At 41.8% G+C, this 26,577-nt stretch overlaps 1 protein-coding gene across 1 annotated transcript; it reads right to left on the bottom strand.

Annotated features, from left to right (window-relative positions):
* Positions 1-24,914, bottom strand: LOC139653751 (tripartite motif-containing protein 67-like). The gene is made up of 12 exons (XM_071530711.1): positions 24,903-24,914; positions 24,701-24,796; positions 21,837-21,959; positions 15,540-15,650; positions 12,136-12,289; positions 9,660-9,743; positions 7,924-8,090; positions 7,357-7,495; positions 4,676-4,800; positions 2,747-2,925; positions 1,051-1,213; positions 1-48 (listed from the first exon to the last, which is right to left on the bottom strand). The coding sequence occupies exons 1-12, from the start codon at positions 24,912-24,914 to the stop codon at positions 1-3; spliced, it is 1,401 nt and encodes a 466-aa protein (XP_071386812.1).
* Between the last annotated feature and the right edge of the window lie 1,663 nt (positions 24,915-26,577).

Here is a 26,577-nt window from a genome sequence, read left to right as displayed (position 1 = left end):
CTACTGCTTAATATTCTTTGGCACCTCCAGGCCCGTCAGTAAGGTGACCTGCAGTGGACAAACAGAGCACAGATGAGATCACTTAGGCTGAGGACACACTACACCACTGAACAGACGGTGAAAAGATTGGACATCAGACACTTAACCACTGGCTTTTGCAGATTTGCAGAGTCACACACACTTAACGACCAGTTGGATTTAGAGAACACAGACTTGACAACCAGTTGGATTTAAGGAACACGCACTTGACGATCAACTGGATTTAGGGAACACACTCGACAATGAGTTGGATTTAGGGAACACACACTTGAAGACCAGTTGGATTCTCATTAAACAAGTTCTAACACCATACAATCCCACAATCTTTTGAAAACACAAACTGTTGTGCTGCTGCAACACAAAACCAATGTACAATCATGGAGATTGTGCATTTGTCTTCCTATATTTCTTTATTTGTTTCATTCTTTGGTGCTCAACTTTCATTGGCTATTGCTGATCTCTGTTCGGATTTGATTCGCTGACCAACTCACACGACAGGAGGACATCAAGACTCGATTCAAGTAACAAAAATCAAACATGTTTGAACAAATGGGGATGGTCCTCACTGGATCATATGTACGACTCATTCTAATCTTGAAAGTCAGTTATAATCCGCCTAAAAGTCGCGTGGTGTGTCCCCGGCTTTAGAGAGACGGAGAGATAATGTGCTCTTTGCATCAAAACCACATCGGCATGCTGGTTCTCAACGGCTGCTTGAGCTAACTGATTGTCAGCAGTGGTGCAAAGTGGTGCTGTAATGATAACACTTGTACATTACTGGCTCTGGAAGATCTTTTCTCTGGTCATAGAAATGTAATGGACTTCCAACAGCTGCTTTCTTGAGTTATGGTGTGAAGTCATTGCTAAGTGCTGGAGAGGGGATTGATGCTGCCTTCAAGTGCTCCCTCTAAATTCCTAAACGCCTACCTCCGAGTTCGGAAGTCGTAAATAGGGCCTGTCGCTGCATTCGAGTGCTTTTGGTCAGAAATGATAAGAAAACGGATTCGGTACCTGTACGTTTCTGTTGAGGCTGACTGCGGGCATGAAGACCCCGTCCAGGTTCTCGAAGGCGGTCGGCCCATGCTGCTCCTTGTTGATGTAGAAGGTCAGAGTGTGTTTGGTCAGATCCAGCAGGACGCCCACCGTCGAGCCCTTAGTGATGCCTCCCTCAGCCCTACGCACACACACACACACACACACATACACACACAGGGGCATGAAGAAGGTCAGTTTGTGGTCCACTATATTGACAGTGAGAGAGAGACAGGGTCTATTATACGGCATCTAGCCCACAGGAAACCTCTAGATTGAAGCAGGTTTTGAGTGCAAAGGAGGTTTTGAGTGAGATTTTAAAATGAATATGAAGTCCCGTTGTCAGTGGACCAGTTGCAAAAAGATTGCAACATTTTATCCAACCCACTGTGAAATACACATGAAGCATTTGCTCAGCCTCTGCATCTGTCCAAACTGAGGAGAATGGATGCCAACACTGACAACACAATGGAATGTGTGTGGAAAAAAACTGTCAAAAGATATAAAACCAGGAGACCGGCATCTTTATGAGTTTATAAGTGGTCCGGGGATGCTAAATTTACGCCTATTGTACTGTAAAAACACGTCAGCCCAATATCCAGGGAAGACGAGATGCAAATGGAACTCACGCTCACAAATGGAAGAAAAAAAACAAATGTCTAAATGCAAAGTTTCCATTTTATTACACAAGTGACAACAAAAGTGTCATGTGCTCAGGTGAAAAAGTGTAAAACGTTTTCAAGTTTTCTCATGATCAGTGATTTTGCTTTTTTAAACATCTCAGTTTGAGAAGTATTTTTCTCCCATTTGGGTTTGCAAGTCTACCTTGCATCTGGGCACGTTTCTCTATCCTATGTGCACAAACAAACACACGATACCTTTTAGGACTGCGCTGAACGAGAGAGACAGGGGTGGCTCCGTTATCATATCTGAGCGAGATGGAGGTAAACAACAACATGAAACACAAACATGGGATGATTACCTACATGAAACCAAATGGCGCGGCGAGTGACTGGGAATAAATCTGTATTCTGATGGGCTGAGGTGGAGAGAAAAGCGAGATGCTTTGCGTATTCCTGTAGAGAGTATATAGGCTCCTTTTCTGTGAAGAATAGACATTTTCTTGTGAATAAATGTTTAATGAGAGTTTGATAGCTTCTCCTGCCGCAATGTGACATTGAGAGAGATGCCGGGGAGAGATGTTTTGATGTCTTCTGCAGCTTCTACTGCTCCCTGGTGAGTTTGTTAGTTTGGTAGTGTATGATCCCCGGGGGTCCCTCTGTCACCCTCTGTACGTGTCATTATGCTGTGTGTGTGTGTATGTGCGTGTGCATGCCTTTGCAGTGGGAGATCTAAAGCCGAAGACATAATGATGAGAGGGGATGAAGAGTACCGCTATACAAAGTCTCTGTCTCCTGAAGAGTGCTTGCTGTGCCCTTTGACATACGAATGCTGTTCCTGAACTACTTCAAGTGATGCACAAAGGAAATGAGTCTCAAATGAGACTGTGAGTGTGTGTGTGTGTGCGTGTGTGCATATACATGTGACCAGCACAAAATATTAACTATTGGCAGTTTCAATCCAAGGCCTTCAAAAACCCATATAAGTTTAAATCTAGCATGCACACATGCATCTTTGCATCTGCATAAATGTACTGTATATGTGTGTTACTTACCGGTTGGTGTGGGAGTTGTTGTGCATGAACCAGGAGCGGTTGTTGTCCACATACATGGCCCAGGCCTTGTCGTCCTTCCCCAGCATCATGTCCTTCATGGTGTTGATCCTTGCCACGCCGAATGCCGGGTCCGGGTGGTTGTCATAGCGATCGATGCTGACCTCCCAGTAGTGGATGCCCTGAGGTTCAAGAGAGACGCACAGGAGAGGCCCAAATTAACAAGGGCCTACATTCACATTTTTTACACCTGGTATTAAAATACAAATCTGTATCTGGATATCTGGATGAGGAAAAACACATGTAAATGCAAGGTGTAAATGCACTACATTGCAATGGGAATGTGATAGGATCTGCCAGAGTAAGCCAGGTGGGAATGTAATCTGTACAGTGTGATCGCGTTAGTGAGTAAGTATAGTGAGAAAGTACTATCATGAGAACACTCATGATAGTAACATCATCACTGTGGATAGAAACATCATCACTGTGGATAGAAACATCATCAACGTAGGTAGAAACATGATCAACATGGATAGAAACATCAATGTGGGTAGAAACATCATCAATGTGGATAGAAACAATGTGGTTAGAAACATCATCAACGTGGATAGAAACATCAATGTGGGTAGAAACATCAATGTGGATAGAAACAATGTGGTTAGAAACATCATCAACGTGGATAGAAACATCAATGTGGGTAGAAACATCATCAACGTAGGTAGAAACATCATCAACGTAGGTAGAAACATCATCAACGTAGGTAGAAACATCATCAACGTGGATAGAAACATCATCAACGTAGGTAGAAACATCATCAACGTAGGTAGAAACATCAACGTGGATAGAAACATCATCAACGTGGATAGAAACATCATCAACGTAGGTAGAAACATCATCAACGTAGGTAGAAACATCAACGTGGATAGAAACATCATTGTGGGTAGAAACATCATCAACGTAGGTAGAAACATCATCAACGTAGGTAGAAACATCAACGTGGATAGAAACATCATTGTGGGTAGAAACATCATCAACGTAGGTAGAAACATCATCAACGTGGATAGAAACATCATCAACGTGGATAGAAACATCAACGTGGATCATCAACATCATCAACGTGGGTAGGTGGCACAAAGTGCAGACAATGAGAACGCATATAAATACCATGTAAATGCAAGGCCGTGATCAGATTGTTCATTATCCAAATAGCATATCCGGATGGCATTTTAATACCAGGTATAAATGAGGTCTTTCATGCGTTGTGGGACTGCCGTTCCATTCACCCCTTCTGTCGAGAAATTACTGTAAAACTAGGAGCGTGATTAGAAAAATCTTTACCTGAATCCCCTCTATTGTGATAAATCTTTATTACCACCAGAAAGTTCAGTCTGATGTTAGCAAGTTTCATTAGTGGAGCTAGAATTATTCTCTGTTCCTGGAAGAGTCGAACCAAGCCTGTTTATACTGAGTGGATTAATCTCATGCTTCCTTTGAATTGATGATAGCAAATTTACATGATAATACAGTGGAATTCTTTCAGGTCTGGGATCATATTTTGAGTCATGAAAAATGGGGACAGGTGCTAATGCTTGGGAACCCAGTAGATGCAGATGCAGGCCTGCTGTCTACAGTCACAAACAAGACCTACAATTGGAATATGAATAAGGCAGGAGAGAAGCAGCACAATAATAAAGAAAAGACCATCAAACTAATTTACAATAAAATGAGTGGCAGTTTTGAGTCTAAAAAGCCTGATTCTTCAAAAAAAAAAAAAAAATCACACCTCAGATTTGATATTCTTACAAATGCAGAAAACTATAAATCTGACGACAAAACTACAGGCTACATGGTTCCTTTACTGAATTATCTTGAGTTCTTCATAAACTGGAAAACCTGGAAAACACACACACACACATTTGTTGTTGTGTTTACCTTTGAGAAAGCGGCGGTCCCCAGCACCACGCGGTCATCGTAGCTGTTACAGCTGACCGTCTGGTTCTCATTGGTCAGAACGATGTCCCGGTGGGCAGAGGTGGGGTCAAAGGTGAACCAGGCCACTGGAGGAAGGACACAACAGTCAATCACGATGTTCCGGCTGGCTGCCAATATTCTATTCTACTTTCAGATAACCCAGATTTATAATTTTATTATTTATTTTGGACAGAGAATCATTAGGTGAGACGGAAAAGTGTGAGCTGGAACCCATGCAGTCACGGGCTGGGTTTCCATCCAATTACCTTTAGGCAAATTATGATATATCGAATTAGAAAAGGTAAAGAGAAACAGCAAACATCAACTCAATACTTTCCTCAATATAGCAAAGCATTGTTTTTTTTTGTTTTTTTTGAAGTGTAAACATTTTTTGGTCAATCAAGAAATCGATACAAATGATAGAAAGCGATAGACACACATTTGTCAGATAAATAATGGCATAGGCTTGGCATGATCGGCCCAACAAAGTCACGGTTCAGTCTCAGTGTACAACAGTTGAAAAAAAATCACTATTCTGAATCATCTGTAAAGTATCCGTCCACCACAACCCCCAGAAACATCCTGGCTGCTATCTCCCCCATCTATAAGTCTCCATTCGTGGTTAAATGCCCATTAGCTGTTGCATTAGAATATCACTAAGCACATTTATTAGTTTCCGTCCTCTGACAGCATGAAATATGACCAACATTAGCTGACACTGAACAAGAACAACTTGCCCATTACTAATCAATCAAAGACTCTTTCCATTCTTCTAATGAATGTGTTGTGTTGCTGATTTATTCTCTTCAACCCAGCTGATGGAAACACACCTAATTCACATTTTATTTTTGCATTTACTATAATCTACTTTCCATACTGTAAATAATGTCTATTGATCCTTTCTATAACGTTCTAACTGTATGTCAAAAGCAATGTTTGTTTTGCAGCTGCAGCTTTGGTAGCTTGCTTTTTTTTTTTTATTATTTGTGGCGAGCAACCTAGCGCTGACAAGAGTCACATCCCATAATTTCTTTCTTTCTCTGTGTGACTGCAAAGCGCTGCAATCCTCAAGGAAAGAGGGGGAGGAGGGGTGAGAGGAAGGGAGGAAGAAAGAGAGAAACAGAGAGAGGGCGGGAGGGATGAACAGTTATCAGTCAGAAAACAGACTCTGCTGCCCATTGTTATTGTAGCTGGCAAAGAGAGAGAGAGAGAGAGAGAGGGAGGGAGGGTGTGTGTGTGTGTGTGTGTGTGTGTGTGTGTGTGTGTGCACGTCTATGGGTTTAGGGTAAACTCTCCGCCCTCATCCGCTGTTACGGAAGATTTTGTGATTGTCCTTCTGTCTCCTCTCCTCCTCCTTTCCCCGCCTCTGTCTCCTTCTTTCCTTTCCTTTCTTTTCCTTTCCTCTTGTTTCCTCTCCTCTCATCTATTCTCTTCTCTTCTTCTCCCCCGATGTCCTTCTTTCCTTTCCTTTCCTTTCCTTTCCTTTCCTTTCTTTTCCTTTCCTCTTGTTTCCTCTCCTCTCATCTATTCTCTTCTTTTTCTCCCCCGATCTTCTTTCTTTTCCTTTCCTTTCCTCTTGTTTCCTTTCCTCTCATCTATTCTCTTCTCTTCTTCTCCCCGATCTCCTTCTTTCCTTACCTTTCCTTTCCTTTCCTTTCCTTTCCTTTCCTCTTGTTTCCTCTCCTCTCATCTATTCTCTTCTCTTCTTCTCCCCGATCTCCTTCTTTCCTTACCTGTCCTTTCCTTTTCTTTCCTTTCCTTTCCTTTCCTGTTTCCTTTCCTCTCATCTATTCTCTTCTCTTCGTCTCCCCCTGATCTCCTTCTTTCCTTTCCTTTCCTCTTGTTTCCTCTCCTCTCATCTATTCTCTTCTCTTCATCTCCCCCGATCTCCTTCTTTCCTTACCTTTCCTTTCCTTTCCTTTCCTTTCCTTTCCTTTCCTTTCCTTTCCTCTTGTTTCCTTTCCTCTCATCTATTCTCTTTTCTTCTTCTCCCCGATCTCCTTCTTTCCTTACCTTTCCTTTCCTTTCCTTTCCTTTCCTTTCCTCTTGTTTCCTCTCCTCTCATCTATTCTCTTCTCTTCTTCTCCCTCTGCTCTCCTTCTTCCCCTTCCTTCCTCTTTGCTTTCCTTGCCTTTCCTTTCCCCTCGCATCCATTCTCTTCTCTGTTCCCCCCTCCCTCCCTCCCTCCCATCCATCACTCCTCCATGTCTGTCTCCGGGAATGTATTTTCTTTCTATTCTCCTTCCTTTTATCAAACAAGCCTCTTGTCTCTTCTCTAAGAAGCCTCTCAATCCGATGCTATTTAGTCCAATTTAATTTACAGCATAAAACGCTTTTTTTTACAAAGTTAATCACAGCCAAAACAATCCCTAAAATCTATGCAAATGAAGACAAAAGAGGCAATTCCAAAGCAAGACAGACTGTGTTCTCTGGCTGGAGCCACTGAGCACCAATCTGGCAAGCTAGAGGCAAAGCCAGATCACACACACACACACACACACACACACACACACACACCGCTTCTCCTCTATAACGTCTATACGACTACAATACAATGGCATCTTCTTATGCTCATACTCTCCTCTCTCTCTCTCTCTCTCTCTCTCTCTCTCTCACACACACACACACACACACAGGCCTACCGTCGGAGGTCTTCAGCACCACGGTCTTGCTGTACGGCCCCACGCCGAGGGAGTTGTAGGCCTTCACCCGGGCGTTGTAGGAGCTGTTAAAATGGAGGCCGTCCACCGTGCACACCGTCTCCTTCCCCACGTACACCTCCTGGGACACGCACACACACACACACACACACAGGAACACATACATTTTTAAGCAGCATCGTGGCAAATGCAGGTCAAGTGCTTATACGTTCACCGCTAAAAACGCATAAGTAGTATATTTAAACGAAGACATTAACGAAGACAATTTGGGTCAAGGACTCGACACGTATATGTCCCTACACGCATGTAACACACACACACACACACAGGGCCATCTGGCGTTAGTTAGAGTTGTGCGGCATATGGATTATGAATAATAAAAGGATAGGGAGAGCTACAGTGTTTCTCTGTGGGAGAGCTCGTATGACAAAGTTAACCGCATACAGGATTAGATTACAGTTATGTTAGTGTCAAACCTTGTGTGTTTTACATGTGGTATGTAATCTGACTCTGTGTGTGTGTGTGTGTGTGTGTGTGTGTGCCACCGACCCGGTACTGCCCTCCGTTGCCGTCGTCCAGCTCCAGGACGTAGCCCTCGATGGGGCTGACGGGGGGGGCCGCGGTCACCCTCCAGGCCAGGGTGGCGCTGTTGTTCCTGGTGCAGCACTTCTCCAGCTGCAGGAGCGGGGCCGCCGGCACCGAGGGGCCCGACTCCACTGTGTGACGGATGGAAGGATGGAAGGATGGAAGGAGGGGGGGGGGAGAGATTAAGAGAGGCGGCCGGGGGGGAGAGAGACGGCGAGGTCGAGATGGAGAAAGCGGAAAGGAGGAGGGGGGGGAGAGCGAGAGAGAGAAAGATTAGAGGAAAATCGAGAAAGGGGGGGGGGGGGGGGATGGGGCGGGAAGAGATGGAGCAACAGAGAAAGACAAGAGAGGAATGCGGTTAGCAGGGCTGGCGGTCTTTAAAGCGGACTAAAGGGAGATAAATAGGAGTTTTTTATGTGGATCTAGCGGGAGATCAAAAAAAAAAAAAAAAAAAAAAAAGGAGCGGAGAGCCTTAAAGGTGAAAGAACTCTGGGTGCATTTGGAGGGCAACAGCTGGGAATCAGTGGAGGCTTAAGTGAGGATATTATACCCACACTAGTGGCGGAGGTAGGGCTAGACCGATATGGGGTTTTGAAGGCCGATACGGACGCGTTTGGGTTGAAGCTGGCGATATTTGACCAATTTCTTGCCCCGAAAAATCCCCAAAATTTAAAGTATTCAGTGTTTTCTCCCAGAATTGTGTTCTTGTCAGGGTGGAAAAGCCTTTAAACCATCATGGGACACTAAAACTCTCCACTGAAAGCCAAACTGATGACGTTTTTTCAGGTGGGTTCGCAGCTCCTTTAGGGTGAGGCAGGTTGAGGCAGGTTTCACTGCAGGTTTTACAGACACCCCAGAAGCTGGTTTAGGTGGACTTGCTCATATTTTTATATATAATACCAGTATCGGCCTGATACATCAGCAAACCAAATCTATCGGTCTAACCCTAGTGGTTGTCGTGGTAATCGTTTACAGACAAATAGGACAAAATTGCATTCCAAATACAGACACTTACAATCAACAAAAACAGGACAAAAATCATCACATAACACAAAAAAGTGGGGGAGATTTTGTTGAGCACAGATTGAGCACAACCCATCATGTTGACAAAGATCTGATCTTTCGAGTGAAAAAGACAGACAAGAGTACTGGATAGAAAGAGGAAAGGCAGCAGTCGTGGGGGGGGGGGGGGGGGGCTTCAGGAAGAAGGTGGAGAGATGAAGTTAAGGGACAAGGATTCAAGAGGAACCTAAAGAGGGAACAGAATGGTAGGATCAGAGTTGAGGATTTCGATAGATTTCTCGCAACCTTTGTAGCCGAAGTACTCTTTGTTTCCTGCACATCGCCAAGACAAAAAGTAGTTAAACAATCTGAGAAATTTGTGAGAAACAGAGAAGTACTTTAGGCTACAAACGTCTTTAGTTCGGTAGAAGTTCGGGAACTTTGCGTTAACGGTATTTGGAAGGCGGCACTATTGTGTGGAGGTACCATTCATTGGAGAGGAGCTGGAAAACCGAGTAAACCATGCAAAGGAAAGAGACCACACAGGGCAGAGACTGTTCGAACCGGTGAGTTTCCAACCGGAATGGCCGTGAGGGCTACGAGGACCAAGGGAAGAGGAAGGAGTGACAAAATAAATTGAAGGAGGGTAAAAAAAAACAAACAGAGGTTTATTGTGAGAAGTAGTGTCTCTGAAATACCTCCCGGACTCTCCCCCTCTGCCTCGATCTCAGCCTCACCACCTGCTGCCTGCACTTGTTTCAATAATGGAGTCTCCTGCACATCTGGAAATACGACGTCGCGTCAGGTGAGACCAGAGGAGATGAATTTGGATGAATGAATACATTAGAAACTTGATGGAAACACTCAAGATTCACTAGTGAGTGCAGTGACCAAATCGGAATGCTACGCTATCCGCTAACCGTGTGCGATGGGTGGGAAGCTGCCTGATAGCGCTGGTCAAAAACGCAAGACTCTTTGTGCTCTCTGTGTCAGGATCACACGTATGTAAATTACATGTAAATCTCGTCCCACATAGTATTTATTTGAAGGTGAGATCATGCAAATCGAGATTGCGCCCAAGACTTCGCATACCAACCCCCCCCATATAAGATCCTAAGATCTGAAGAGGAGAGATCCTAAGACAAAGGTGATTAAAGACTTTGCGAAAAATGAGTTTAGCCATTCTGGATGTCGTTGCTGCAAGAGACAGCATTGTCACCATGTCTGGACGCAAAGGAGAGGGTTTTCCATCCTCTAAATCTCAGGTCAGATCAGAGAATGCTGCAATTATAAAGGGGCTTGAGGGTGCAAAGGTACCAGTCTTGGTGGACTAATGTTACACCTAAAGCAATTGGTGATGAAGGGGGTTATTTGCTTGCTGGTGGTAGATATTCACAAGAGTGTCAGAAGGTACATACAGTATGTCCCTCAACAAGTGCCTTGTTGTTGGATTACTGATCACCCTCCAAGGATTCCTGAACAACTACTTCTTCCAAAAAGGGTTCTTAAAAATAAAAGAGTTCTTTATATAAGTATTTGTCTAGTAAAGAGCCCTTGAGGAACCTTTTGAACAAAAAGGCAGATCCTTACCCCTCCCCGAACTCTTCTGGAACCCTGATTTCTAAGAGTGTACAATGAAAGTTAAGCTACACTAACTAGATCTATAAAACATTCTTGGAGGCTATCAAGGTTATCTTTAGAGGCCCAAAACATCAGCATCAGAATAGCCATCATCACCATCAGAATAAAAGCATATCTCTAGCTGTTTCGTAATGTTCCTCAAGTTTCATCTAACAAAAGGAATTCAGCAAATACTTTTTCAAGCCCTAAGAACAATTGCATAAGGTTGCTGTTATTTGTCTTTTGCGATTTTCACAAATAAGCTGAAAATGATACAATAGAAATTCATGAAACCCTTTTCAAAAAATTCAAACCAGAGGAACACATTCAGGCTTTGATGGCGAATGAGAAGTTTTAATGAAGAAGAATAAAGTCGGGCTACTTCCGAGCCGCGGCGCCTCCTACACTGTGCCGTTGCTCGGGATGTCAGCGTCTAAATTCAAAGATGAGAATCGAGTGGCCTATCTTTTAACTCTCGGCGCTTTGTTCTGGATGTTCAGCGAGATGTGAAGGTGGAGAAACGTACAGCGAGTTTCCATGTCACCGCCGCTTGTCCCGGCCTCAAAAGAACAAAGTAAAGACGATCAAAGGCCTCTTCTTGCCTTCTTCTGAGTCTCTGAGCTTTTTTTTTTTTTTTTTGGGGGGGGGGGGGGGGATTTGCTTGACTGGAGCTCAAATTAGAGGAAACCTTCTTGCACAACACAACCTGAGCTATGGCCCTGCAGATCTGGATCAGATCTAACTGTAGTCTTGAGTTTGTTTCTGAGTGCTTCGGGTCCACACTTTTGATGGATTCTGTGGTCTTGAAGGGGAAAATTTCTTGAACGTGTGACACTTTACTTGAAGAGGTGCTCATATGGCATCATAAGCATGTTAAAAGCACATTGTGAGTGCTTGATAAATATAATTAAAGCATGATAAAATAAACGCAATGTGCAAAAAATACGGGGTTGAATATTTCATGGGGTAACTGTAGAGTTAATGACATGCTATTAAAATGAATACCATTATTGTCTGACCAGTATATTGTACTGCATCTATGCTTTTAATGGGTTTATAATATAAACCCAGTGGACTGGTCCTGTGCTGGTTTCTTCATTTCCATTGCAGATCACACTGCATTGCAATTCATTGAACAAACAAAATATCCTATGTAAAGTAGTGTAAAATTGATTGATTGCTGAAAATGTAAACATAAATATCTATATATATATTTTTTTTTTTTCTCAAAGTAATCAGCCTGAATCCATATCTGTAAAGGAAACAGCAGTATCTTTTCTGCCTCAGTAGAGCGGTATGGAAATAAGACGTGCAAAATGCTAATTACCATCTTACATATTTAGTGTACATTAACAATGCATCTGGGTAATCTCAATGAATATACATACAATGGAGGCATTGTTTACCCATGCATGCTAACTGGTTGCTGGGTAGAATCGACCAATGAATAATAAAATAGCTTCTTATACTGTAACACACAAGTGGAAGAAGCCTCAATAGGCAGCCGTGTGTGTGTGTGTGTGCAAATGTGTGTGTGTGTGTGTGGGCGTTCACCTTTGCTCTGGGTGAAGTCCAGCTGCAGGATGGTCTGGAGCAAGGAGTCGGTGTTGAGGGTGAGGTCGAACTCGGGGCCCACCTTCGGCTCCAGGGCCCCTTTCACCCACTGGTCCTGGGACGATGTCACCCGCTTGATCAGGGCGTCCGAGATCTACGCACACACACACACACACACACACACACACACATACACATGTAGGGCAGGTTCAACGCACACAGGGAAAGCACATACACATGTAGAGAGGCAGGAAAACTCTCTCTCACACACACACACACACACACACACACACACACACAAGGGAAATGGGAGCAGCTGCGGCCAATATCTATATTCAAATACGCTCGCTAGGCTCCGCTGCTTCCCCTCGCATACAGAGTGGAGTGTCTGCTCCTGGATCAGTTCCATTAGCCCGGCTTCATTACATTGTGCCTGACAAGTGAAATGAGGCACACATTAGCGCAGTTCAAATATTTAAGGAGAGGATTTAGACCCTTCGTCTGCTGGCAAGAGCTACAACGCCCCGGGAAAATAAAAAAAAAAAAAAAAGCTAAGTGAACGCATTAGATTCAACTACAGTCGGCTGCAAAAAAAAAAAAATATGATCGCTATCTTTGCCTTTCCAAGGGGAGAGAAGGGCCGGGATTTTGAAAATTCATCCTTCATCCTTCCCCACTTTTAAGGCACTCGTTCAAAATTAATGGCTGAATTTACAGATGTAAAATATACCTTTGATTCCTTATTAGCCTTTAGGTAGGATTTAGGTGTTGGCAACCGTAAAGAATCGCCTAATCAATACATCACAAAATATTCAGATGAAATGGAAGAGCAGGAGTGTGTGTGTGTGTGTGTGTGTGTGTGTGTGTCCCTCAGGAGCGTCTTTGATCTGTATTTCATCTCTCCCTCTCACCTTTCTCTCTCAGACTCTCTCTCTCTCTCTCTCTCTCTCTCTCCCAGAGCCCAGACAGAGAATCATCATCTCCTCCGCTTTTCCATTGACTTCAATAGAAACGGTGATATGAGCTGAGTGAATCTAAAGAGCTGGGGACTTGTTACGGGGTGGCGGAGTAGAAAAGACATTTTTTTTTTTTCATATGTTCTTGATTTTTTTTTTTTACTTTCTTTTTGAATCAGGAAGACAAAGCCACTCTCTCTCTAATGAGAATACATTTCTACGTCTTTTGCCATTCCTTCCTACGGTTTCTTGTTTCTTGTCTTCTCGGCGGATGCACATTTCAGATTTGACCTCTCTCTGTTTGACCTAAACACGCACGGATCAATACGTATCGATCCTCTATTGATCATCTGAGGCTGCCGATAGCCAAACATGTCGGGTCAATTAAAAAATAGATCAGCTCCAAAGTTAGTAACAGCGAAATCGGCCACATGCTGCGCTGGTGTGCGTGGGTGGGAATGTGTGTGTGTGTGTGTGTGTGTGTGTGTGTAGCTTGTTATTCACACATGTCAGTGGTAGAGGTTGCATCCATTGACTGTGCAGCATTTCCAACTGTGCTGGCTCTAGAAACATCAGAGGCGCCCCGGAAAGCTTATTTCTCCTCTCAGGCTCAAAGGAGCTAATTTCTCCGCATCCCCTCCTTCCGTTTCAACTGCCACATTTACATTTTGGGTTGTAAATACTTCAGAAAAGTTCCGTTTGATTTTTTTCATTTTTTTTTAAGACCCCGTACTGTACCGTGCCCCCCCCCCCCCCATATGCGATCCCAGATATTTAAATCATAACTTGCTCATTTTCAATGCTTGAATAAAGTGTTGTGTGTCAAATGGAAGTTTCAGTGTAAAAAAAATAGCTAATTAAATAGATAAAATATGGGTCTTGTCTAACAAATTGGTAGCCTTTAGTTCAATCGATAAGTTGAGATGTGAAAGCCAGTGGATTTTGGTTTACTGCCCCACCGTGAACCATAAGATAAATAAAACAATGAAACATAAAACTCTTAATAGGATCAAACCTATATATATATATATTAAAGCCACATTTTAAGCGTCACAGCTGTAATGATCAGCTTGCTAATTCACACTTTTTCCAGCGATAGCATGTGTTGCCTCTCCAGTCCAAATCAAAAGGATCACATTTCATCGCTGCACTTTCTCTCTATGAGGTATGGAAGCCCATTTCTGCCAGTGTGATGAAAAAAAAAGATCCTGTAAGTCATTATAATGAGAAACTTCCTCAAAATAATGAGTTAGTATCTCAAAATAATGAGTTAGTATCTCAGAATAATGAGAAACTTTCTCAAAATAATGAGTTAGTATCTCAAAATAATGAGTTAGGATCTCAGAATAATGAGAAACTTTCTCAAAATAATGAGTTAGTATCTCAAAATAATGAGAAACTTTCTCAAAATAATGAGTTAGTATCTCAAAATAATGAGTTAGGATCTCAGAATAATGAGAAACTTTCTCAAAATAATGAGTTAGTATCTCAAAATAATGAGTTAGTATCTCAGAATAATGAGAAACTTTCTCAAAATAATGACTTAGTATCTCAAAATGACTTAGTATCTCAAAATAATGACTTAGTATCTCAGAATAATGAGAAACTTTCTCAAAATAATGAGTTAGTATCTCAAAATAATGAGTTAGTATCTCAAAATAATGACTTAGTATCTCAACATAATGAGAAACTTTCTCAAAATAATGAGTTAGTATCTCAACATAATGAGAAACTTTCTCAAAATAATGACTTAGTATCTCAAAATAATGACTTTGTATCTCAAAATAATGACTTAGTATCTCAAAATAATGACTTTGTATCTCAAAATAATGACTTAGTATCTCAAAATAATGACTTTGTATCTCAAAATAATGACTTAGTATCTCAACATAATGAGAAACTTTCTCAACATAATGAGAAACTTTCTCAAAATAATGACTTGTTTGTTTTGAGATACTAAGTCAAAATACTGAGAATGTTTCTCATTATTTTGAGAAAGTTTCTCATTATTTTGAGAAAGTTTCTCATTATAATGACTTACAGGACCGTTTTTTTCATCACACTGGTGGAAATGGGCTTCCATAATGAGGAGATTCATTCCAAAATGAAAGGAATTGACACTATTTGAAAAAAAAAGATGTGGTACCTATTCTTACAAAATGGTAGAACTTGTTATAAACTGCCTTAAGACTGTTGTTCTCAGTAAAGTAACCTTCAGTAAACCTTCACATGTGAAATATAACCAGAGTAAAAACCATTAACATGCGGCTTGTATCTGGAGTGTGTCTAGATATGACATTAAAATGCATCATCGATATACACTTTAAAATCAGATTTCTCTTTCCCTCGCCAAAACAATGTCACTCCCAATGAAATTAACAGTGAGCGTACATATCATACACACACCCCCACACACACACACACAGACACACGCAGACAGTCAGATACCTGGAGGAATCCACTGGGGTCGTTCTCTTTGATGACCTCCAGACAGTACTCCATCATGCCGGTGGTCTGGCGCAGCTTCATGGTACAGTGGGTTATCTGGTCACGCACCACCTGACACACAGAGAGGCATACAAATGACTGTTAATTAGAACAAAATGAGTAGTCCAGACCGGGGCTTCTCAAACGCTTTCATGTCTTGGACCCCCAAAGAGACTAAACTACAGACCCCCATTTATTCAGATTTAGTCTCCTGAACCCATATGAGAAGATATTTGTTGTTGATTTAACTCTAACTGGGGCAGTTTCTGGGGAATCAAACTATTCCTCATGATCAATATGTATTATCAAATTTTGCAACCCCCTTAGGCGGTATTGTTCATTGTGTTGACAGACATGCCAATGAATTAACTTTGAATTGGACAGACAGACAAAGGCAAACGGGATGAAAACGGTCTGGCTTCCATCTAATTCCATCCATTTCATTCCATGCAATGCAATAAATGTGTGAAAAAAAGTGACCCATCTCCCTGATGTTCCCTGACTTTCCCGTTTGGAAAACAACCCCTTACAATTCCATGATATTCCAGGAATTCCATGACCGGTGTGGGAATCCAGATGTGATGTGATGGAAAGCGATGGGAGGGGATGCGGAGAGAAAGATCAATGTGAGGGCAGAACACACGACCAGACAAGTTAAATAAACCAATGTAGCTCCCTCTCTCTCTCTATCTCTCTCTCTCTCTCTCTCTCTCTCTGTCTGTCTCCCACACACACACACACACACACACACACACCACATGCTATCTGTTGGATGGAGCCATGAGGGAAATGAGATTTGGACAGGTGTCAGAGCCAGTCATTCGAGGCTAATTGAAACTCAGCGAACTGTCACCATCTTATTAGCCTTTTGTTTACCAGCTTAAAAAATACCTGCTCCAGACTTCCACTTTAATTATCTGCTCAAAGTACAACTGACATATTTATATATATATATACATGTAAATGACAAATACAACAACTTTACAAAGGTTAAGCGAGAAATAAGACAGACGACGCCCTGTGAGGTTAATGAATCCGGCTAAATTAATTATTCCGTTAACCAATGGCCTTCTAAACGAATCAGAGGCTTAATTAGACAGAGTCTTGGTAATTAGCCCTCTCGCTGATTTGATGGTTAATTAGATCACACTTAATTATTCACCTGTCAAGTGCTGTCTGAGCTGAAATATGGAGACTGTGGAAAATCAGCTGAAGCTCAATAGGAATGAACTATCAAAGCAATCTGCAACCTAAGGTGAGGATGTGGTGTGTGTGTGTGTGTGTGTGTGTGTGTGTGTGTGTGTATAACCACTTGTACAACTGTCCAGATTCATTCATATGATCATTAGCTATTACAATAAAGTCAATTTTATAAGTGGAGGTGTTATTGGATGACAGCAAATCATGTTTTGTTTTTGTCTTTTTTCGTTTTTGTCTATTTGTTCATTTGTTTATTCATGTATATATGTATTTATTTGGCTATTTATTTATCTATTTTGTATTTATTATTTAGTTATTTTAGTTATTTAAGTCCAACGAGCGGTGACTTGCATACTTAATTAGTACGCAAGTCGTGTTATTTTTGTAAACGTCTGTTATTATTGTGTCTTTTTTATCTATTATATTGTCTGTATTTTATTGTGTACATGTGAGGGTTTAGTGTGGAGGTTAGAATGAGGATTAGGTTTAGGATTTGTGTGTTCCTGCAGCTCAAGTGGCTCATCTCAAGACCATCCTACAGCTGGACTTCGCCCACAGCAAAGGTAAACACTCACACACACACTCACACACACACACACACACACACTGACACTCAAATTATTTACCGAAGGAAAAAAAAAAAAACTGGTTGACAAAACCGGGCTCTTATCTCCTGTGTAAACAGCATGAAGTGGGAGGCGTGAAGCCTGAGTAAATCTCGGGTTTATTTCGATTTCCGCCCAGCGACTTCTTCCCTTCCCACCGGGACTCGCTCCGAAACCGGGTCCCACGCTCCTGCGGGGCCCGCTCGGAGGACTTTTTTTTATTATGTTCCGCGTGCATTGGGAATGAATTCGAGGGCTGTGCACATTGAGAGATGCTTATGCGAGCCCGGATTTGAATTCCCACACATAATTGACAGTGTGATACACGCGCTCTGCTTCTGCCTCTCCCTTCACACTCTGGCCCTGTAGAGAAGAACTCAATCGTCTTAGTTAGGGTGAGACCGTTATATAGGGCTGATACTGTTTATTTTGGTCGTTTTCAGCACAAATTTTGGCAGAAAATATTGGTAATGTATTGGTATCGGCTTTTAAAAATCCATATCAGTCGAATCCTAATCTCAATCACACACATACACACACTCCTCCCAACCAATTAGAGAAAAGTGAACATTAATCCAGCAGCCGGTGGATTATGGCTGAGTTAAGACTAGACTGTAGCTTGTGTTTGTGTGTGAGGTATGGTGATTATGGAAACTAAAAGTTTGACATATGATGGTACAAAATGTATTGTAAAGCCCCGCCATTGTATAATCATACACAAACCCATGAAATGAACTGAGAACCAAGCTGCATACAGTACCGGACAAACACAGACAGACGCACTGAGTATTACAGGCTGTGAGAGAGTTAGAAAGAGGAAACCGAAATGTGTCGCTTTTAAGGGATTAACCTCCGGCTTTGGTAAACGAGAGAAACATCTGCCTTTCCTCGTGTGGAGACGCTCTCGTGACTTTTGGATTTTTAGGTCTGGTCAGAACTGAAACTGCGAAAAACAGATTAAGAGGCTTGTGAGGGCTTGTGGAAAAAAAACGTTTGGGATTTCAGTCCACAGTCTAGAAACCAACCTCTTGAGATCCAGTGAAATAGATCATCTTTGCCTACTCTGACTATGGCACTGTGTTACACTGGCACTTGTAAATGAAATGGAGTCCAAAAATAAGCACAAGTCATTTCCAGCCCCACCATTTATGGCGATGATGTATAGTTGTTTCTGAATTACGTGGGGATTGTGTGAAACTTTGCAGCTAAGGTGTGAAGATTCACGGTTCACGATTCAAGTGATTTAACATTTTCACGGTAACACAAAGTTTACTTCCTTCTATTATTAGATACTCCTCAATACAGAATACTAATAAAACACTAAAGGGATATTTCAGTGCACCAGATCAGGATTTTGGAAGTTCAAATCTTTCATTTCTTGGAAGCTGTAATCATCGGTGGATGCCTGACGCAGCAGATGCCAGAACTCACCGGCTACACTGACTCGCACATACTGGTTCTGGGGCCAAGCTCTCAGGTTACTGGGCTTCGGTTTTCTTTTGTCTTTTATAAATTGGGGGAAAAACATCTTTCATTTTAGCAGATTAAACTGTGGGAGGCATATTTGAACTGGGTTGTACCTATGAGGGTCCATCTAAATACTCTTAGAGCAGCACACTTTGGCCATATGGTGATGAAAATCACAGTGTGATAAAGAACAGCACACAATTGTACCAAATCTCCCACTGGAAACTCTCTGTAATCTGCCCTAAAGTCCCATCAGTTTGGCAATATCCAGAGAGACTTCCAATCCTTCTATTTCTAATCTCAGTTAACCTCACCAAGAAATGAAAATTATGAAAATGAAATACTGTGTATTGTATATCAGAGTTGAATCAAACCGTATGTGGCAGTGAGTCTTCGAAAGATTTTTTTATAACCTACTTACAGTATCAGTAAGTAGGCAGAAAGTGGCTACTTAAGTGCCAGAAAGTTTAGACAATCACAGAAAAGTCACTTTTCTGTAACCCCACCCATCCTCCATGCTGGTAAAAACAAACACTGAGAATTATGTGCTTTTTGAATACTTTTTGACTCAGGTCTGCTCTCTACAGCGTTGGGGGGTAACACATTACTCAGTAGTGCGTTGCAGTTATGTTATTAGTCTTCCCAGTAATGAGCAGTGGGACAAATTAGTATTTGTATGTATTGTTTATATGTATTTCTATGTTAGCTTTCTTCCCTACAACCCCAAAACACAGAAGTAGTAATCCTCGAAATCTTTGTTGCTTGTCTTTTTCCTTGGATTTTCTGTTGATGCAGTTTGAGCTTCTTTTCTTTGTCTGTTCAGCCATGGTGGCTATCGCTGCTCATGCTAACTACCCAGCTCTTCTTCAATTTATTACAGACAAACCAGAAACATAAAACGCATCACTTCCTGTGCACCAGAGGATTTTTCCCAGGAAAACCTAGCATGCCCTTCTACCTGCCACTATTACCAGCCCTCTGGCCACAGCTCAATCCCCAGGCATATGGAGAATGACAACAGCTGTCTTGGGGGTTTCCGTCCAACCCCCCCCTCCCCAAACCCTCCCACCCCACCCACCAGCCAGACGGTGGGTCGGTCGGCGGGTACGTGGAGTCTGGGCAGGCGTCCATGTGACACACTGGGACTCAGGAAAACCCTCCAGCAGTTGATTTATAGAGCGGAAGATGGACTGGGACTGCTTAGATAGAAGTCGCTAGGGTTGGGAGCTGAGACCTGGATCTGCTGAGGAACCGCTTCCAATGTTTCAGAAGCCACTGGATCAAAAAACGTTTGCATTGTTTGTTTGCATTATCGATCCCCAGCTTATTTCCCTGGTGTTATTTTGGAATAGAAACAAAACACACAATTTGGAATTTACTATTGATGGGCTGTGTGAAAGAGTGAGACACAGATGAAGAAAGAGTGAGACACAGATGAAGGAAGAGTGAGACACAGATGAAGGAAGAGTGACAGACCGATGAAGAAAGACTGAGACACAGACGAAGGAAGAGTGACACAGATGAAGGAAGAGTGAGACAGATGAAGAAAGAGTGAGACAGATGAAGGAAGAGTGAGACACCGATGAAGGAAGAGTGAGACTGATGAAGAAAGAGTGAGACACATAAAGAAAGAGTGAGACACAGATGAAGAAAGAGTGAGAGATGAAGAAAGAGTGAGACACAGATGAATGAAGCGTGAGATGCAGCTGAAGGAAGAGTGAGACACAGATGAAGGAAGAGTGAGACAGATGAAGGACGAGTGAGACACAGATGACGAAAGAGTGAGACAGATGAAGGAAGAGTGAGACACAGATGAAGGAAGAGTGAGACAGATGAAAAAAGGGTGAGACACAGATGAAGAAAGAGTGAGACACAGATGAAGAAAGAGTGAGACAGATGAAGGAAGAGTGACAGATGAAGGAAGAGTAAGACACATATGAAGAAAGAGTTAGACACATATGATGGAAGAGTGAGACGCAGATGAAGGAAGAGTGAGACAGATGAAGGAAGAGTGAGACACAGATGGAGGAAGACTGAGACACAGATGCAGGAATAGTGAGAGACAGATGAAGAAAGACTGAAACACAGATGAAGGAAGACTGAGACGCAGATGAAGGAAGAGTGAGACACAGATGAAGGAAGAGTGAGACATAGATGAAGAAAGAGTGAGACACAGATGAAGGAAGACTGAGACACAGATGAAGGAAGACTGAGACACAGATGAAGAAAGACTGAGACACAGACGAAGGAAGAGTGACACAGATGAAGAAAGAATGAGACAGATGAAGGAAGAGTGAGAGACAGATGAAGGAAGAGTGAGACAGATGAAGGAAGAGTGAGACACAGATGAAGGAAGAGTGAGACAGATGAAGGAAGAGTGAGACACAGATGAAGTAAGAGTGAGAGACAGATGAAGAAAGCCTGAGACACAAAGGAAGAGTGAGACAGATGAAGGAAGAGTGAGACACAGACGAAGGAAGAGTGAGACAGATGAAGGAAGAGTGACACAGATGAAGAAAGAGTGAGACACAGACGAAGGAAGAGTGAGGCAGATGAAGGAAGAGTGAGACACAGACGAAGGGAGAGTGAGACAGATGAAGGAAGAATGACACAGATGAAGAAAGAGTGAGACACAGATGAAGGAAGAGTCAGACAGATGAAGGAAAAGATGAAGAAATGTAAAATATATATAGGCATTTCTTTTTTCTCGCTATATCAAAAACTGTGACACCACCATATTGTAACGAAGCGAATCGGTGGTTTTGTGAATCATTAAACCCGTTAAGAGAGAATTAAGAGAGGTGGACAGATAGATAGATGTTTAATGAGACTGAAAGAGATGGGAGAGAGCGAACGAAAAAGACAGACCCAGAGGGAGAGGGACACAGAAGTTGGGTTTCCATCCATTTTTATACACATTGCGATGTATGCAATTAGAACAGCTGAATGGAAACGGCAAAGTGCAATATCCTAGAAACAGACCCACCTTCAGTTTGTACTCCTTCTCCTTGGTGACTTTGGTGAGCAGCTTGGCTTTCTGTCTGGTCAGCGCCTCGATCAGAGAGTCACACTGGGCCACCAGGCAAGCCTCGAACTCGACGCCATTCTCCTGGAGCACGGCACACACACACACACAGCAAAATGATCTATGAATGTTTTTATATATAAAAAAAGTCAATAAGCAGCGTCAGAGATGGGTTTCGCCTTGAGAAGTAAAGCAAACCTCCGGGAAAAATGTGTGTGCCTGTCTCAAAGTTATCATATTGGATGTGACGTCTCAGAATAATGTTGCCTTCAAGTGCTCCTCAAAAGCTCCTACTTCCGAGTTCAGAAGCCTTATCGCAGCATTCAAGTGCCTTTTGGTCGGAAATAATAACAAAATTGACCCTGTAACAAAAGCAGCTTTTTTGGGGAGTTTTAATTTTAGAACTCAAGGAGCACAGTGCTACTTTGTGCTGACGTGAAGGCGGAATGAAGAGGAGAAAATGTGCATTATGAATGTAACTGAAACATTCAATACTTAGATAATTACATAGTATGCAAAAAAATAACATAATAAAGTACATCGCTTTTACCACGTTCTATTCTCTATTCTCTCCACCATTTTTTCCGTCAAGACCCCTAAAAGGGATAGCCAACTAAAACATGCAATTTCTCATTAAAATGTTTTTCTTTTGTCATTGTTGGGTGTAAAAAGCGAAAACACAAAACTGGGAGAATCTGAAATCTGATGAACATAGCAAAAGAAAATTAAACATTAACTGGGTTGACCGTCCATGGACCATTCATATGCGCTCAGCCTGCAATTATATTTAATATTTCCGATGGCACAGCATAACATCATTAATTGTATTGTTTGTGTCTCATTACAGCAATGTCAGTGAGATATGCCTATGTGTGTGTATGATTATGACGGCTTTCTGTATGTACTTGATGTCTGCATACATTGTAGTGTTTTCCCTGACTGTATTATTGTGAAAATGTAACTTTGAATCTTCATGTCCTGGCTGCATATTTAGCTCCCACAATCCTCTTCTGGTATTCAGAAACAACCAAGGAGGTTTTATAGTAGATCGACAATGTTTTGACCACAAATGCACCATGGGACTGGTCAGTATATGTACTTGCTTTTTGACTAGATAAGATAAGATAAGATAAGATAAGATAATCCTTTATTAATCCCACAACGGGGAAATTTACAGTGTTACAGCAGCAAAGGGGATAGTGCAAAAGCAAGTAAAAAAGGCATCAGTAAAAAGCAAGATATTATAAATAAATAAGTAAACAGTAAACAATAAACAGTTACAGTAAACAGTTGAATTCACATTATTGCACATAGGAAATATTGATATTGCACAGTACATGTAAAGTAAAAGGTGACATATTTTATGCAGTAACATGAAAGCCTATAATTTAGGGATGGGACGATATATCGGAATTCAATATATCGCGATACAAAAATGTGGCAATACGTATTGTGGGGCCAAAAAATTAAAAGCAATATTAGCTACATTTTAGGGTTAGGGACAGCTTGACAATCACAAACTCCCCATTGAAACTATATTATTTGCACTTTGTAATGACATTTTTGAATTGTTTACATTCTAGCGACCCAGTGCCATTACTAGAAAGATTTGTGGCTCAGAAATGAACATAATTCATACTTTGTTGTCGTTGAAGTTTTATTTATGACATCGTATCGTGGTTTGTATCGAATCGTGAACCCCAATATTGCATATCAAATCGTATCCTGAGATGAGCATATCGTTCCATCCGTACTAAAATTCAAATCCAAATTTTCAGATATGCATGCAAAGAGGGGACAGGGCCAGTTGATCTGAGGCCATGAGGTCTTAGATAGTGGTGATTTCCAATCAAGCTTCCTCCGCTGAGGCACACACTTTAGATCTGTAAGAGGATGAGTGTCTCTCTCTTTATTCCTCTCTCTCCCACACTTTTTCTTTCTCTCCATCCACCCATCTCTCTCTCTCTCTCTCTCTCTCGCCCTGCTCTCCGGCTCTTAGACAGAGCGGAGTAGCGCTAAGGGTTTTTTTTTCCTTTTTTTTTCACTCAAATACAATCCTCTTCATCCCGCAATAAGACTCTTAATGCCTGCTAGTAGTGCTGTGGCTGATAAGATATGACAGTGCAGACAGAGCGTGTGTGTGTGTGTGTGTGTGTGTGTGTGTGTGTGTGTGTGTGTGTGTGTGTGTGCACGTGCTTGTGCTTGTGTGTGTGCATGACTGGCAGATGCTGCAGGAGAGATCAGCTGCACGGCAACGCTGTCCACAGGGACAACACACACACACACACACACCACTTGGCCGATAAGGATCGCTTTAGTTGTGGTGCCAAACTAAAAATAAAGTAGTGATTCAGTGGATTCTCGCCTCCCTGCTGCATGGTGTGAAGAGTCCAAATGTGAACTGCCATCATGTTCCCCAAAGCAAGCTAACACCTGACAGCTTAATCCGAAATGTTCTACATTTGAGTTCTACATAAGGATCTGACTCAAACATGTATCAGAAATGTATCTACTGGAATGATGTAAAAAAACACACTTTTACACTGTTACATATCATCAATCTTTGCTATTTTGTGATGAAGTGTCGCCTACTTCTCCAGTTAGTGATTTCCTACATTTCCCAGAATGCCTTTCAACAACCCCCCAGAGAAGGGAGAGGGGTGAGCCCTACTGAGAGAAAGGGCGTGAGCTTGTTGCCGTCAATCGAACGCGTACGTTTCATTGTTAGCAGCAGGTCACATAGCTTAAAAAGTGACATTGAAGTGAATAACAATACTATACAACCTCGAGGTATGTTTTGTACGAAATTGAAGTTGGCATGTTACCTGTATCTGCTGCAGCATGTTCTTGAGTTGAACCAGGAACTCCTTGGCGTCTTTAGCTTTGTCGGAAACGCCGTTCAGAGCCTGGGAGAGCTGGCACTGCAGGGAGAAACACAAATGTGGAGAAGATTTTAGGTGCATGAGAATTGAAAGGGTTTTTTTTTTTTCTGTTTGTGATATGACTTTTATTCTGAAAATCCCAGACCGTTTCAGGCATGTCGACTCCTTCCAAGAGTAATTAAAAAATGACTTGAGAGAATGAAGTCAGGGCTACAAAAGGACAAAAAAAAACATCAAAGTAAAGGAAAATATGTATATACTGTATAGTCACAGAGCAAATGAGAATATTAGACATGGACAAACATCACTTAAAAAAAATTCTGTTCATATTCTTCATACATTTTAACCCCTTAAGGCAAATCAAGAAAGTAGAAAAAGAGTGAAGGAGAGAATCCAGACCCTGCCCAATCACACACACACATTACACACAAACATACCAACATATAGAGAAAAAGTGGAAAAAGAGGAGTTTCATTCTGATTTCTAAAGACTATCAGTTGAGGTGTTGTGTAGATTTGTAGTGAAAGAGAGTAGAGATTGTGTACTTGGAGGTGATCTAATAGGGATGGGACGATATATTGAAATTCAATATATCGCGATACAAAAAAGTGATAATACGTATCGTGGGGCAGAAAACTGAATCGTGATATTAGCTACATTATATTCCACTGTAGTAATCACAAATGAAATGCCTTGCCTATGACAATTTCACAAGCTCTCCATCCAAATTATATTATTGTCACTTTGTAATGACATTTTTCAATTGTTGTTTATCTTTAAACAAGCCAATGCTGTTGCTAGAAAGAATTGTGTCTCAGAAATAAACATAATTCTGCAGTCAGACTTTGTTGTCACTGAACTTTTATTTACTCCATCTACAACTTCTGGTTATGACCTTCTGGTTACGAGATGTCTCCAACCACTGGGGCAACCTGCCACATCCGATCCACACCGAACACACAACAGCTGAATGAATCTATAACCTTCATGCCCCAAATAGATTGACCGAACAACTCAAAGCACACCGGCTGATCAAACATTCTCAAGATGGACTGAAGTGATTCTATCGTAAAGGCCAAGACCTCGCCAACCTCTGTGTCTCATGAAACACAATTTTGCTAAACTCAAGAGGCTTGTATAATCTTGAACCAAGATTATATAAGGCCAAGATGGTACAGGTCATCAATTCCTGATTTAGCGGAGCGAAACAATGGCAGCTGATAAGGAGGAACAAAAGACGGAAATCGTGTGTCTAGAAGAAGCAGAAACACGACTGAAATGACTGTTCAATTCACTCAGGATTATCGGGAACCTCTGTCTTCACCTTGACTCTTACAAGACACTGGAAATCCCCAGGTAATATTAGCTCTGTACGAATAGGGCTCCATTTGAAGCCCTTCTGACCTCTAGACCAGTGCAACCAGTGCCGATCTCCACCAAAGCTAGATCATCTGTTATGTAATCATTTAACCCAACAGGCCATTCCGTCCCGAAACTCAGATTAGGCCTAATCCCAGTCTAAGGCAAATTCCCTGGCACCTCTCTCCATTGACAGAGGCTTTCCATTGTGTTAATAATGCAGGTTTAGGGATTATCTTTATAATCTCTGGCTAGATAATTCCCAACCTGACTGTAACTTCAACACTGAAGCCAGGGAGTAAGAATCAGTGTGATCAGACCCCTTACTCTGGGTAGACTTTTGGTCCAACTAATTGCAAGCTAAGATCTAATAAATGCTTTAGAAAATGTTTTAGATAAGACCAGAACCCAAAAATCATAGAGCAATCTAGTCTGGTATCAGGTATCTGGTATCTGGTATC

The sequence above is a fragment of the Centroberyx affinis genome, unplaced genomic scaffold, assembly GCF_046629955.1.
Source record: "Centroberyx affinis isolate AG114_WGS23_722 - 3 ecotype Tasmania unplaced genomic scaffold, CSIRO-AGI_Caff_v1 ptg001957l_1, whole genome shotgun sequence".
Lineage (NCBI taxonomy): Eukaryota > Metazoa > Chordata > Actinopteri > Beryciformes > Berycidae > Centroberyx > Centroberyx affinis.
The sequence above is the reverse complement of the archived record's forward strand: the minus strand, read 5'-3'. Positions and strand labels throughout refer to the sequence as shown.